This window comes from Protomyctophum parallelum (assembly GCF_964188405.1).
Source record: "Protomyctophum parallelum genome assembly, chromosome: 12".
Lineage (NCBI taxonomy): Eukaryota > Metazoa > Chordata > Actinopteri > Myctophiformes > Myctophidae > Protomyctophum > Protomyctophum parallelum.
Window position 1 is genome coordinate 30,814,633 of NC_139712.1, and position 15,857 is coordinate 30,830,489.

Below are 15,857 nucleotides of genomic sequence, written 5' to 3' on the forward strand. Positions count from 1 at the left end.
ACCTTGATGACTAGCATGAGACATCAAAATGAGCTTCACATGAGGGTGTCACATGACGTTGGTCACATGATGTGGCTAGTTAGACTCTGAAGCATGCACCAATAACAAACATCCTGCGACAATAATTGTGGGAGCTTGTATCCTGCTTATTCTGGCCTTGTATCAATAATGCACCGCTTAACCCATTAAAACCAAGTCATTTTAGATTTGAGCTAAAAAGCATTATTTTATACTTTGGCTATTGAAAAACAGCAGATATACAAGCTCATGGTCTGGCACGAAATGACTCGTCATGAGCTTGTAGATGCAATTTTGAAGATTCCTTTTTTTTAACTCAAATCTTTGCTTCTAGGGGTCCCTGGAACAATATATTGTATAGTCCACGGCCAAAGAAAGAAAGAGTTCTCTTTTTTATTAAATTATTTCCTTTTCTTTTTTCAGAAAAATGTTGGGACATGCAAGTGTGTGAGTCTCTATAGTCTCCGACATGTACAACAGTATGTATGAAGTATATTTGATGTTGAAAAACAATATACACTCATAGAAACCTTACAGTATACACTCATGGCAGGGAGGAAGCGCAGGCAGCCAAAAAATCACCATGCATGATGAAGTGAGAATAAAGCTGGAGAATTTCAAAAGCCACATCGCTGCCAACTCTCTGAAAATGCATCATTGTGTACAATGTTTGGAGGGGGACAAAAAGCATACAGACGTGTACGCATGCACGCACACAAGCAATAAAGACGGCACAGTCATGCAGGGCAACGATATTCATCTGAGAATAATGAGTGAATAAATGCATGACAGGCAGCAGCTCTCACTAGATCTAAAGCTGAATATCGACATGGGTGTAGTGCTGCACATGCTCAGATGCCCTCTAGGCCGCACACAGAAGCCTGTGAACATAGACATTTCGTGCATAGATGTGCCACGCAATGGTAGGCCTCAGGCCTACCATTCTGAAATTTAATTTAATAATATTTGGACTGCTGGACAGCTGACAGTAGGCTCTCTCTACTCTAATATATATATATATATATATAGCTGTCCAGCAGTCCAAATATTATTAAATTAAATTTCAGAATGGTAGGCCTGAGGCCTACCATACCAGGCCTCAGAACTGAGGCCTACTGTACCATTGCGTGTCACATCTATGCACGGAATAGATGACACGTTATGCTGCCCCTCGGTAAGCCACGTATGTAGCAACGTCGCTCTCAGCTGTGTTAGTGGGGAGCGGATCTACTTTCACCAGCAAATAAATAAATAAAAAATCTGCCATGAGTTCAATAGAAATATATAATATTGTAATATATCGGTATCGGCTGATATGACCCTGCAAATAATCGGATATCGGTCATAATTTCAATATCATGCATCTCTAGAATTGATTGCATGAAACCGGCACCTGCGCGTCATCTTTTTATTCATCAGTTTTTGTTCATTGCCGACACATTGTTTATATTGCAAAGGGATGATATTGTCATATATAAAAAGTACAATGATATAACATTTAAATAAGTTACCATAAAAAAGAAATTGAACAAAAATACCTGCCTGGTGAAGAAGTTTCATTGCATTACCCTTGTCTATATTATTGCTCACGTTCCTCAAAGCACTTAAAGGGATCAGAACATACAGTATGTATTGTATGTAAATGTGCAGGGATAGAAGTACTGTACACACGTGATGTAAATCATACACACATGCAAAGACAGGCACACATTCAACACTAAACGCTCATACAATCATGTACACTCACAGACATTCTTGATGAATTGGTCACTGCTCAACCAGCCGAAGTACTTTTGGAGCAAAAAGCAGTACTTACAATATCAATCATACCCAAAAGGGACATCATAGTAACATTATATCAACATTGTTATAGACAAATACGAAGTTTTCTCTCGACCAAAACCTTACTTCAGTTTGGTAAATTCTCGAATCTGCTCTGCAATTCAATTTTGTGCAAAACCATAGTCTTTCTTTTTTACTAACATGAATGTTTGACCAAAGGTTTGGATCACAACGCAACCCAGAGAATGTTGATGTTAGTGCCTCCCTGGTGGGTGATCTGATTAACTCGCCCGCGGACACAGTCCAGAGTCACGTAGATGGACGTGCCGTTTTGCACCGGGAACGAGGCCCTCAGCCCCACGCTCGCCCACTCGCTGCCCTCTGGCATGTGCCCGGACACCTGCTGAGCCACAGGACCCGCCTGCCGCCCGCCCTCGCCATTGGCTACACCTCCTCCTCCCCCCGCACGGTGGAGGGTGACTTTCACCACGTTGCAGGAGTGGATCAGCTTCAGGTTCAGGGCGACGTTCGCCGTCCCCTTCTCACGGAATACGAAGTTCTTGCGGGCGGGCGCTTCCCCTCCGGGCCGTGCCAGGTGGATGTGGTGCGAATCCGGGCTGATTTGCTGGAACAGGAGGGGCTTGTTTCGGACGGCACCGGAGGGGAGACCAGCCCTGGAGATGGTGGCGGTCAGGGCAGAGGACAAGGCCGAAGGGATCCAGATAAGGCTCAACATGCTGATCCCGGTGCTGTCCCCAAAGTAGCGGATATTGCACTGCGAGGGGGAGGTGATCTCGAAGCTCAGCGTGTCGCCGCTCTCCACTTGCACGGCGCCAGAAAGACTGATGGAAGTGTCCCTGTAGTTGACGCCCGTCTTGAACGCCTGCAGCACCTCATGCGCGGTGCCATTGTGGTTGGCGTAGGCGAGCAGGGAGAAGCCATCTCGGACGCACGTGTGGCCCATGGCGTACAGCGCCTGCTGCAGGACGAACTTCACCACGCCGCTCTCCGTGAAGCGAACCCCGCGGCCGTCGTGGGTCAGGCCGACGATGTACGGGTCGGAGACCGAGGTCACGCGGAAGCTGGGCCGGTAGTTGCTCTGGTGGTGGCTGGATATGGTGGTTTGCGCGGTCATGGCGACGGCCCCAGTGTCGTGGGACAGCCAGAGGAGGCTGAAGGAGGCCCCGTTGAGCTCGTAGACGTTGAGGTCCTTGCTTTGGTTGCAGTGCTGGTTGGGGCTCTTCAGCAGGAGGGTCAGGGTGTGGTTAGGCTCCACCTCCGCGCCGGCGCTGATGCTCACACCCTGGAAGTACTTCCCGTCCGGCTGCTCCACGCGCACGCCACTGAGGTCCTGGCCCTCCTGGTCCTCCTGGCTGCCGTTGAGCCGCATGCCCACCTGCCAGGTTGTTACAGTTAACGACAGTGGTGTAAAGTAATTAAGTGCATTAACTTAAGCGCAATTTTGAGGTATTTGTACTTGAGTATTTCCAATTTCCTATACTTTTACTCCACTACATCTCAGATCCAAATATTGTACTTTTACTCCACTACATTATTTTCACAGCTTTAGTTATTAGTTACTTAGATAGTAGATTTTGATTACAAAACATACATTAACCACTTCAGTCCTATATACTGTACATTTTGGCCATTTGATAGTATTTCTACACTGCAGTATTGATACTTTACAAAAATAATTGACTACTTTTTCTACCACTGATTATAGTTAACAAAGACTAATGGAAAAGTTAACTGTTTTTTTATTACACAATACAATCCGGCTCCTGACAAATAACCCAAAGTAGGCTTATTAAAAAAACTAAAACTAATAAAAACAAAAATAACTATTAGCATTTCATAAAATAAAAACTAGCAAATCTGCTCTAAAAACAAATTTAAACTACGGTAACTGAATTTGAAAAAGAAAAAAAGAAAAAGAAAAAAATAATACAAAATAATATGAACACATATCGAGCAATAGACATATATTTACGATCTATAAAACCCATTTGCATGCCAATCCCGTATATTATAACATGGTCTTTATAGTATACTAACCTATTTTATATTTACTGCATAGTAACGTTCCACATTGCTAGGCAACGCTCGGCTCGTTTTGTTTTCGTTTGTTTACCACACCAAGATGGCGGCTCCATAGACTCCTGTGATGGCGGCGATCTTTAACAGCGTTTTTCTCTGAATTGTTGAGGCTCAGATGAGGTGATATGAGGCGAGGTGAGGGACGATGTTAGCTCAATAAAAAAATAGCACGGCCCGGGGCGGCTAGTGTAGCGGTCCAGGCACCTAGGCTACTAAGCCAGCCTGACGGCGTGTCGCAGGTTCGACTCCCGATCTCGATGACCTTTGCCACGTGTCAACCCCCCCATCTCTCTCCCCATTTCCTGTCACCATACTGTACGCTATCCAATAAAAGGCAGAAAAAGCCCCCAAAAATAAATTAAAAATTAAAAAGCATATTAGCATTTTAAATGCTAGAGAAGGTGCTGATCGTTGGCTCGAAAATGGCCGATTACTACTTCCAGTTCACGGGGCCGAGTCGCGGGGTCTTCTTCGCTGCCTTTTTCGTGCATATTGCTGTAGTAAATGGTTGCATGAAAAGTGTTAATAAAACTAAACTAAAATGAAAAATCCAAAACTATTATAACAATGCCCACCTGGAGGAAGTTCCGGCAGCTGTGCTTCAGGGCGAAGTTGTGGTCCAGCCACACCAAGCCGTGCTGCAGGAAGGCGAGCCGTCCGGCCCGGTTGTTCAGCAGCAGGTCCATGTCGCCGGCGTCTTTGCTGCTGCTGCTGCGGAGGCGAAGCTGGAGACCCTGGAAAATGTGGACAGCACCGGGTGGTGCCCTGGCAGGAGGGGCCGAGACCCCGGACCCCCAGGCCTGGGAGAGGCGGCTCTCGCCAGAGGCCGAGCCGCCACAGATGGCGTCACTGGTTGCCGTGCAGGGGAGGGCGGCCGGGTCCCCATCGTCGCAGTCAGAACACGCCTGGCATATAGAGTTAAATACATTTAGAGACACAAACACAGATGTTCATATACGAGTTACAAATCTGATTTACACTTACAGACTGTTTTGTTACGAATTGCCTCTACGAGTTGCGATTCCATACCTGGCACTCCTGCAGCTCCTGGTTGTAGAAGTACTGGTGGCCACACACGCCAGAGACCGCCTCCCTCAGCGAAACCCCCAAGCACCTGAATCCCCCTGGCCACCGCCGGAACAGAGGGCGGAGAAAATGTGAACGAAGCAGTATCAGAAAGATGATATAGAACAGAAAACAGAATATAGAATTTTTCCCGGGACCCAAACTAGGTAACAACAACAACAACAAAAACATTCTCCGACCCTGGCCATCTGCCTGGCGGAGATAAACAATGAGTGAGACTCACCTGGAGTGTTAAGGCACTTTACTCTCTCTCCACAGATGTTTGGTAATTCGAGGCATTCATCTCGGTCCTGTAATGCAGATAATATACAATATTTAGATTTCCCTACATTTTGTAATGTTAAATAAGCATGCAATTCTCACATTGCTGTAGACCAGGGTCTTCAACGTCATTTCAGGGCAAGGACTCCTTAGAAGCAGAGACCCCCCTACATATTGAAAAATGGTGTATAGAGTAAACCTTTTCCTAGATTTCATATAGACTTGTTTGACACTATCAGTGTGTAGCGTTGTGTTCGATTTATATTAATGTGTATTTTCAGACAGTTAACCAAAACCCTCAATAGAATCTGCAAATATTATCAAAGTATTCTGTGTCACCCCTGGACTAGCGTCAAGGCCCCCATGTGTGTAGATAAAACGCAGACAGATTGGTGTACAAAAGTATCATACGTATAATAATCTTGCGTAGCCATACGAATATCACTGCGTGCCGTGCGTGGATATTCATTTTTTTCCAAGGGGCAGTTACAAAAAGATTAAAACGGACTCTATTGGTTAGGCCTACAATCAATCAGATTGTACAATCAATCAGATTGCCCACTACGTCACACACATACTGGGCCCTGGTTGGTTATATCCTGGTAAGCCCGCCCTATATTTGCATACTGGGTCCTGGTTGTTTATATCCTGGTAAGCCCACCATATATTTTCAGGATCCGATGGTAATTCCGACAGAGCATTAGTCCGACATGCGGGAACAACAGTCGGACTAGCGCTCGAACATGCGCTGCTCCCGTGCTTGCGGTTATGGTTAGGTTAGGGTTTGAGGTAGGTTAATGACTGTCGGACCAATAATAGTGTCGGAACTAAGACCAGACTCAATCTGCCTGGGGCAATCAATATGCATTAAAAAGGCAGCTGGAAGGTGGGCTACGCGAGGCTAACGTGTATATACCTGGCACATTCGGTCCGCGTTGGGCGAGCACTGGGAGACCAGGAAGAAGCCGGGGGGGCACATGGTGCAGCTCTCGCACCCGGGCGGCTCCCTCTGGAAGTCACAGAACTCGCCGGGCCCGCACGGCGAGGCGCAGCCCAGCAGGGGCTGCGGGAAGTGGGCCTCCTCGCCGACCACGTCCATGACCTTGGCGTCCAGCGTGTCCATCTTGTGCACGCCGGCGTAGGACTTGTGGAGGTGGTTGCGTGCCTGGTTCTGCAGGCCCACCAGGTGGCTCTCAAAGTAGCTCTGCAGCTCCCCCTGGAGGCCCTGGAGGTTGGCCTGTCACAGTTATTACATAATAATCGTGGCCAAATCGCAATTATGTGAATGTTTCCACATTCCAAAAATGTCCGTACATTTTTCAAAAATTGCAGACATAGCAGATCTACAGGCGTACACGATATCACGAAGTGACGTGTTGTAAGATTTTAGATCAACTATTTCCACTATTTTGTAATATTTTTGGAAAGAAAATATTATAAAACATTAAATTTGTCAGTGATTTCTTTGTATACTTAACTTATTTGTCATATCTGCCCTATGTAATTTGTGATTACGAAGCCTAAAAGGCAAACAGAACTACAAACTGTAACGTTCCAATGTTCAATGCAAAAAACACACTTAAATTGTTAATCGCAATTATTTGTGTGACGTTTTTGTACAGTTAAAAGATACCTGGAAGCCCTATACCTGGAAGGACACCTGCTTGACCGTGTCCGCGAGCAGGCCGTACTGCGCCTTCACCACGTCCATCTGCTCGTAGGCGCGCCGCTGCTGCTCCAGGATCTCGCGCTGCTGCGCCAGCAGCGCCCCCTGCTGCTCGACAAGCTTCTGCTGAAGGTCGCGGATGACCGTCTGCTGGGCGCGTAGCGCCTCCACCAGCTGCTCCTGGCCCTTGGCCAGCTGGAGGTGGAGGATGAGGGCGTCTTCTGACGGGACCTCGTTCTCCCCTAATAAAGATAGTGGTGGAAGAGGTTAGCCTGGGTTCCAGCCTGATTCGCTGCGTTCCGCGCATCTGAAATTGTCACTTTAGCGAGGGACAATTCAGAATCACGGAACGCAGCGATTCAGGCTGGAACCCCACGCTAGGAAAGTACTACTACTCACATGTTTTACTTAAGTAAAAGTATCAATACTGCAATGTAGAACTACTCTGTTGCATGTAAAAGTCCGGAATATAAAAGAAAATGTAAGTGCAAAAGTTTTGGTATAAAAAAGTATCAAAGGTAGAAAGTACTCATTATACAGAATGTCCCATTTCAAGTTTTCAAATGTTTAAACATCTTTTGAAAATAGCAGATCTACAAGCTCACAATGCGTCGCAGTGCGACACATTGTGAGCTTGTAGGTCGGCTATTTTCAAATGGCCAAAATGTATATTGGGCTGAAGTAGGTGATGCACTTTTTAAAAAATAACTCAAAAGTTACTTTCCACCACTGCCTATAAAGAATGGGGGGGAAGAAATATATGAAGAAATGTTTGTCCCTCAAGATGAGATTGCGCCTTTTGAAAAACCTGAAGAGGTTTGTGATGTAAAACAGGGGCTCCCAAACTTTTTCATGTCAAGGACCCCCAACATGATACTCATTAACCTGCGGACCCCCCCCCCATTTGAAGATTTTTGGAGCTCTAGCAGTGATATTCAACCTTTTTCATTTCAAGGGCCACAGGTTTGACTTGAATTAGGCTACGGTCCCCCATTTAATGGCATTTCTATCTCTGGGACCCCAATTTATATTGTAAAATCAATGTTAATTTAACTCTGAGAGTGTACAAATGGAACCAAATGGACCCATTGATACCACTGATATGGAAACATAGGTATTTCAGAAAACTGTCTAAATGGATTAAACAACGTTTACTTTGCCACTCACTTTATGCATGCACCCTCTACACACATGAAATAAAGGGGAACGTTTTTTTTCGTTGTTTTTATTTTAGTGGTGCAACCACACTTTTTTGAGTGGTGCTACCACTGGTGCAACCATAGGGCTGTGTCCCTATGTATGTATGCATGTTTAGGGTACCAACAGGGGGCGCTGCTGCACCACTCACTTCAAACGGGTCTGATTATTTATACATTTTGATCACACAAATAAATAATACTTATGTCCAGGATAGAATATGGAAGATACATTTTATCAATGATGTAGTTCCAAATAAATGTCCACACGGTAGCTCTGATGAAACCATTAGCACAGCGTATGAAATAATGCATGCTGAAACCCCTGTAGACTGGCTGCATAGACTAGATACATCATCCATGTATAATTTATATCCACTTTAGAATGAATTAATTCATATCAACTATATGGCTCTGAATGATTTCTATCAAAAGATGTTGGCACAGAATGTGAACGGCTCTTGGCCCAGGAAGCCAACAGCGTAATGAAAGTTTCTTATGTATGGACAGACTTCAAAGCGTTCTACATTTTCTGGACAATTGACTCAGGCCGAGGGACTTTTTTCCCCCCCGATTCAGCTCTTCCGCAGCCTGACAGAACTCACAGCCTGACAGAACTCACAATTGAGATATTTGTACTTTACTTGAGTATTTCCAATACTTTTACTTCTACTCCACTACATCTCAGAGGCAAATATTGTACAAAACCTTAGTAACTTACTTACTAGTTAGATTTTCATAATTACAAAACATACATTACCCACTTCATTTGAAAACAGCCGATCTACAAGCTCACAATCCGTTGCGATGGGACGCATTGTGAGCTTGTAAATCTGCTATTTTCAAAAGATCTTTTTACATTTTGAACTTGTGAAATGGGGCATTCTGCATAGACTACTTTATACTTTAAGTACATTTTGAAAATGTTGAATTCCGGACTTGTACTTGAGATGCACAATAAAATCGGTAGCGTATCAGAATTAGCCATAAAAATACCATATTGGTATCGTATTGGTCTCAACATATACTCATCTCGTTCAGTAGTGAAAACAGACACTTGGAAAAAGAGTTGATTGATTGAATACTTTATTAGCAGGCTTTGGGCCAAGCCGCTAAGAGGTCCTAGGCTAGTTTCCATTGCGGTCCTCTGTATAATATCGGAACCGGTCAGAATCGGTATCGGCAGACACTGCAAATAATATGAGATCGGATATCGGTCATAATTTCATAATCGTGCACCCATAGACTCAAGTAATATATCAGCTTGCAGCCACTGCAACACGTCCCCTTTGTGGAAGTTTTGTCGTCTCATCCACAGATCCATGTTGTCGCTATGACATAAGTCTTTTAAACCCCCTCTTTGTATACGTGTTGCTATGACAGAATTCTTTAAACCCGCTCTTTGTATACAATATGTTGCCCTCGAAAAGTTGTTTTGTAAGGGGATACATTTTTTATCATCCATATAAATTGGCCGAATGCAGCAGTGGGGTAGAGGAGAGCATGACACCTCTCGCTGTCTGTCGCTGTCTGCCCGGGAAGAGAGCCGCTATTGACCGTATAGGGCTAGTCTCCCATTGGCTGAGTTTGAGGCCAGCCAATCATGACAATCTCACCACTACATCGCTACTACTACTCTGGGCGAACATTGACCAGCTCTGCAAGCTGATGAAAACGGTTCATTCAAACATTGGCCAAATTGTCAAGAAATATAAGGAAGAGGCTAACTTTTTTTCATGTCAAGGACCCCCAAAATATATATAATATTCAAAAAATTTCACTTTGTTTTACAAGATGTTTTTAAAATAGAACAGGCCAGCTCCATACAGGTATATGGAGCCTGGGCAGGGGCCCTGTCCAGAGCCCGGCAGAGGCCTTTTGTGGCATTTCTGGACAACCGTGGGTATGACCGACTCGACACCGGGCACTGCACTCCCTGTGGGGGTGCAGAACTTGAAGCCGGTGGGGCGAACGGTTCTCGAGTTACGTGCAATGCATTACGTCGACATACACACGTACATACGTGTAAAGAGGAGTGATGCATATACCGGTATATACCGGTATACACACACACACACACACACACACACACACACACACACACACACACACACACACACACAGTGGTGGAAAGTAACTAAGTACATTTACTTAAGTACAGTTGAGGTATTTGTACTTTACTTGAGTATTTCCAATATCCAATAGAACTACTTTTACTTCTACTCTAGGCCTACTACATGTCAGAGACAAATATTGTACTTTTACTCCACAACATTTATTTGACAGCAGTTAGGCCTACAATTGTAGATTTGAATTATTACAAAATAGATATTAGGCTACCCACTTCAGTCGCGATGCGACGCATTATACGAGCTTTTAGATCGGATATTTTGAAATGGACGAAATGTATAGTCCATTTCAAAATATCCGATCTAAAAGCTCTATCCGATTCAATCAGCCAATTCATGTATAATAATGTGCTTCTTTCTTTTTTTGTAATTATCTATGATGACAAAACAGACGGACCTGGTTTGATATCGCACGTGAGCTGGACACCCAGAGGCGCACCGCCGCCAAGTTCCGACGACGGATATCCAAACTCCGGGAAATCTCCCAGAAACTGCGCCGCTCTGTCCGCCAGATGGACGGGGGAGAGCGGGCTGTCCTCCAAACTGCCCGCACACCCCTCACCACCACCCGCACAGGAAGACGAGGACGACGACTTCGGCCGGGGGGCTTTGAGCCGTATCCTCAGTGCAGGCAGTTTGCATTCGATCCCTTTACAGTCCCGTAAGGTGTCGTTGACGCCGGGTTGAGGAGGAGGCTGTTTCTGAACGCAGTCTGTCCCACTAGTACATCCAGGAGCAGCGAAAACCTCAGGCGTCGTCCTCATCCGTGCGCCCTGGTGGTCCCTCTCCCGGGCGCCGCTGCGGGGTGGCTGCTGCTGCTGCTGCGCCCCCGCCTGGACCCCGCCGTGACCGCTGGCTTGTTCCGATCTGGTCGCTCTAGCGGAGCCCGGGTGTACCTGGTGCTGGCTGGCCACTATCTGCGCCGCTCTAAGCTGCGTTGTTGTTGTTCCCGAACCTGTTGTTGGGTTGTTGTACTGGCGTGCCGCCGCCGCTCTGGAGGATCTGCTGCTGCCCCCCGGACAGTGCGCTCCGGTGCACGGTCTCGTGTCTCCGGTTTGTCCTCCCAGTCCCCCGCCGTGGCAGTGCGTCCCCGGCCGGCAGATCTCTGCTGCTGCGACGGAGTCATGGTGCACTACTGACAACCAGGACAGGAGGAAGAGCAGCAGCAGACCTACTGGTCTTGGTAAGAAGAATGCCATTTGTGTTGTGGGACTTGTGACTCCTTTTCTTCCTTGTAAAAGAGAAGGGGGGGGGGGATGACACAGTTTAGGATGAATAAACATTTGAAAATAAATAAACAGGCCATAGCTTCCTCACGTATGTCACTACTCACTACAAAAAGGAAGACAAACTTTTTGCTGCATGGAAAAAGAGACTTTTAAATCTGTGACTAAAACAATCACAAATAATATTACTAGATTACCTTCACTCCGGGTTTCGCTGTGACTGGCCTGTCCAAAATAATGTCATCATCAGTAGCCTATGCGTAATGTAACAAAAACATCAGGCACACGCAGCATTTCTCCTGGCTTTCTCCATGTTGTCTGTCGTCTGAGCCACTCTACTCCGAGGGGTTTCTGTGCTAGAATTTCAGTCTGTGGCATTCCAAAGACTTAATTAGCATCAGGTTTCCCCCAGCCGCAAATTAACCCTTCACCTTCCCAGTATTCTGCTTGCTTAGGAATGGCCCAATTAAACTCCGCTTCTTTTAGTGGCAAGAAGAACAGAAGACAATACTTTTCTGGATTTTTTTTTTTTTTAAGGATTTAGCTCCCCTGCTTATTACCATGGATGTATGTAGGCTATATAACTACAAAAAGAAAAGGATAATAATACAATAAAAAAAATACCATCTGGGCATTGTGCCAAAACCATGCTGCAGTTATCCAATTTGTCATGGTACATTAAATCAGAGGAGTGAGCAGGTATATGAAGGCAGAATGCATTCATTCAGCATATGTCCATTTTTTATTGATGACCTGGCACATTTCACTTAGCCCGGTGTTGACATCTTTATGGCTAGGGCCTAGGGGTCTTCAACATTTTTCAGCCTAAGGACCCCATAGCCTAGTTGACCACTCCCCCTTGAAGAGGGAGTGGTCAACCAGGCTACCACTTATAGCTGAGAGAGAGAAGCAGGGAGTCAGACTCAGGACCCCATATTGTTGAACATTGTGTTTCATATTAAACCTTTTCATAGGCTTCATAGATAGATTCATAGACTTGTTTGACAGCTATATCATCAGTGTTGGGTTGGATTCATGTTGATGTGTATTTTCAGACATTTAACCACTTACATAAACCCTCGATGCTTAATAAACTTGACCTTTAGCTTTTCTGTACATTGACTCGATCTGTAAACATCTTTGTAGAAAATAGCCGATCTACAAGTTTGTAGGTCAGCTATTTTCGGCTAAAATCTTTTTGAATAGGGATGCTAGGTGGTTAAAGGGATATTTCACTTTAAAAAGAAATGTGTTGGTTGTGATGTGAACACCCCCCAGCAGGGCTCCAGAAAATTGTGACTGGGGGTGCTATGGGGGGCTGGCTAGAGGGGGGGCTAATGAATCTTGGTTTATATAGAAGTCAGTCAATTGGGCTTGTTTTGAGGGGGGGCTAAAACTCCACCAGAGGGGGCTGGAGCCGTCCCTTGCCCCCCCCCCCCCCCCCCCCCGGAGCCATCCCTGCCCCCAGACAGTTTTTAAGCTGCTTGATTCAGTAATAATTCGATTTTTTTTTAATCAGACCCCTTCCTATACATTACAAACCCTTCAAATTCCATTTGGCTCTTCGTTCTGGCGACCAACATCGTCATGCTAATATGTGAGGAGACCGTTTTTTTCACGTATTTCACGAGGCTCCTCACGTATGAGGGGGGCGTCGTATGATGCCCGGGGTCCAGGACGCCCTGTTGAAGACCCCTGCCTCATGGCCAGTGGGTCTCTGCAATGTCAGTATTTTGGGGTCATCCTCTCAAGGAGACATGGCTTCCCAGATTGGGGTCGTCCTGAATGTTGAAACAGCTGTTGCTCCTCAAACCCAGTAATCATTCCTGTTGCTCTGGTCAACGTCAAACACCCTGTCTGACAGACCAGTGGTTCTCAACCTGTGGAGGGGGGGGGGGGGGAGGAAAATATTAATGTGAATAACGATTTAAGGACTTTAAAAACCTTTTTAATACCTAAGAAGAAATAAAGAGCATGTCAGCGTCATAATCAACAAACTATACTATTAAAAAACTGGTCAAACATTGGCCAAATTGTCAAATAAGAAAGAGGCAAAAATTGTGAAAACAGCAGATCTACAAGCTCACAACGCGGCAGGGTTGCACACATAAACTGACTTGTCTTTTAATTCTGATTGATCTTCTCCACTATAGTCCCAACTTTTTTCCCCTTTTTTTGCCAGTGATAAAAGTCGACGAACATGATTTGGCAAAGTTTTAGTTGACGAAATCAACACTGCTGGAGTCCAGGAGTTCATGAGAGAGGGGGTGTGTAGCCCATTTAAAGATTTAAAATCAAATAATTATAGAATCTATCCTAAAATTAACAGGGAATCAGAGAAGTGAGGCCAAGATGATGAAAGCCTGCAGTTGATTGATAATTAGTGTGACAGACGGTATATAACCGTTGACTCGAAAATAATTGTTGCACTTTTTCTGGAAAGGAAACAATAAATCTTTTGTGGTGGCACCACCACCCACTACGTTCAGTTGTGCTGCAGAACACATGCAGAGTTATGCAGTGGTAATGTAACTAAGTACATGTACTCAAGTGCTGTACTTCAGTACAAGTTTGAGGTCCTATGTCCAGCTTTGAGGGTCTGTATAAAACACACACATTGAAGACAAAAGTGAGGACGCAAATTGTGATTGGCCAGAATGAGATGATGTATGTCATATGATGACATATAAGAGCATTGTGTAAACACAAACATTGAAGACAAAAGTGTGTAAAACGCAAACATTGAAGACAAAAGTCTGTAAATACAAACATTCGAGACAAAAGTGAGGACGCAAATTGTGATTGGCCAGAATTAGATGATGTATGATGATACGATGATGATGCCCCTCACTTCACACGGGTGTGATTTTCTTTTACCTCACTGGAGTATTTCCAAATTTCAAATATTGTACATTTATTCCACTATAATCGTTTGAAAGCTTTAGTTATTAGTCACTTTGTAGATTTAGATTTTTATTACTAAACATACACTAAACACATCTTGTAAAGGTCTGGTATTTCTACATTGTGGTATTGATACTTTTTACTAGTAAAAAGTAAAACATGCAAGTACTTCTTCCTCCATCACATAGAGTTACCTGCAGTATAGGCTACAGCAAGTACAGTACGTCTCACCTCTCAATAGAGGGTGCTACAACCCTCCAGACCAGGGGTGGGCAACTTTGAAGAGGGAGAGGGCCACTATATTCCACACTCACTCCAGAGGGGCCACGTTGCATATTACTGTCGTATCAAAAAATAGACGCGTTTTGAGCTTGTAGATCGGCTATTTTTGCCATATTTGAATTGAAATCCTGAAAAGAAATGTGGCGATTTTTTTTATTGGAATCCTGAAAAATTACCTTTTTTATTTAATTTCAAATTCATTTAGTTTTAGTTACGTTAACTTTATGAACTACATCCAAACACATTGGACAAACAAAAGCGGGTCATGTTTGCATGTTTGGAATTGTAACAGCTGAAATCAATAATATATCGGTATTCGGATATTAACCTGAGGGCCACATTAAGTGAAGGTGGGGGCCGCATGTGGCCCGCGGGCCGCCAGTTGCTCATGTATTCTCCAGACAGTGCGTTACGTTTGACATCACTCTGACGCAAGTGTACACTCCAGTACCTTTCAACAGACACCTGATTGTGTTGCAGCAGGGTTCTCGGTTCTAGCTGGTATTGTCATTATCACCCCATTTTCTTTTCAAGAAAGCTGCAGGAAAGGCTTTGAGAGGTGTGAGGGTGGCTCACAGATGGTTTAAGTTAAGGGCAGCTACACACAGCTAAAGACAGGGGTTTTCAACAGGGGGTCCGGGACCCCTATGGGAGGGCCGCCAAAATATGTGTGCCAAATCTTTTTGTATTTTACATGAACCACTTGAACCCTCTATATTGTATTCCTATAGAGAACTACAGTATAAGGCCAAACATAGCGGATCTACAAGCTCACAGCACCTCGTGCATGCGAGTCAAAGTTGACTAAACATCAATGCGTAGATTAATTTTAAAATTTTAACTCATGGACATTTTGCTTTAGGAAATGGTTGGCAGGTACTCTTTCTCCACGAGTCATAGTCAATGGGGCTAAAACATATACCAGACCGCCGGCATGGCCCCATCCTTGGAAGTTAAACGGAGCAGCCTACAGTATATGGCGGCCATGTGTTAGTCAACCTCTGGAAGAGGAAATGATTCCTACTAAAAGTGTTTATTTAATACACCACGTCTCCTGAAAGGCTCTTGGACTCACTCAATGTTCTTTGGTTCCCCCCTGGCCTGTAGTTGGACCGCGATGAACGTTGACAGCTTTCTTCTTGCCACAGAGAGGGTGGTCTGCTTTCCCGATCGGAACCAAGCAAGGAGAGGCTTTGAGGGAGAATGG

At 44.8% G+C, this 15,857-nt stretch overlaps 1 protein-coding gene across 1 annotated transcript; it reads right to left on the reverse strand.

The window, feature by feature from the left end:
* Positions 1-437: 437 nt before the first annotated feature.
* On the reverse strand, positions 438-15,837 carry nell3 (NELL (neural EGFL like) family member 3). The gene is made up of 9 exons (XM_083778106.1): positions 15,726-15,837; positions 10,636-11,469; positions 6,896-7,155; positions 6,164-6,484; positions 5,210-5,276; positions 4,930-5,024; positions 4,476-4,805; positions 1,214-3,196; positions 438-989 (listed from the first exon to the last, which is right to left on the reverse strand). The coding sequence occupies exons 2-8, from the start codon at positions 11,435-11,437 to the stop codon at positions 2,027-2,029; spliced, it is 3,045 nt and encodes a 1,014-aa protein (XP_083634232.1). The 5' UTR covers positions 11,438-11,469; positions 15,726-15,837; the 3' UTR covers positions 438-989; positions 1,214-2,026.
* Between the last annotated feature and the right edge of the window lie 20 nt (positions 15,838-15,857).

What these genes read in the sequence shown, in the direction of transcription:
- nell3 (XM_083778106.1), bottom strand. Translation starts at nt 11,437, where the DNA reads ATGGCATTCTTCTTACCAAGACCAGTAGGTCTGCTGCTGCTCTTCCTC. An exon ending in TCAAGCAGGTGTCCTTCCAG is followed by an intron (nt 6,485 to 6,895) that starts GTATAGGGCTTC and finishes TAACTGTGACAG; the next exon opens with GCCAACCTCCAGGGCCTCCA. An exon ending in GCTGCCGGAACTTCCTCCAG is followed by an intron (nt 3,197 to 4,475) that starts GTGGGCATTGTT and finishes ACAACCTGGCAG; the next exon opens with GTGGGCATGCGGCTCAACGG.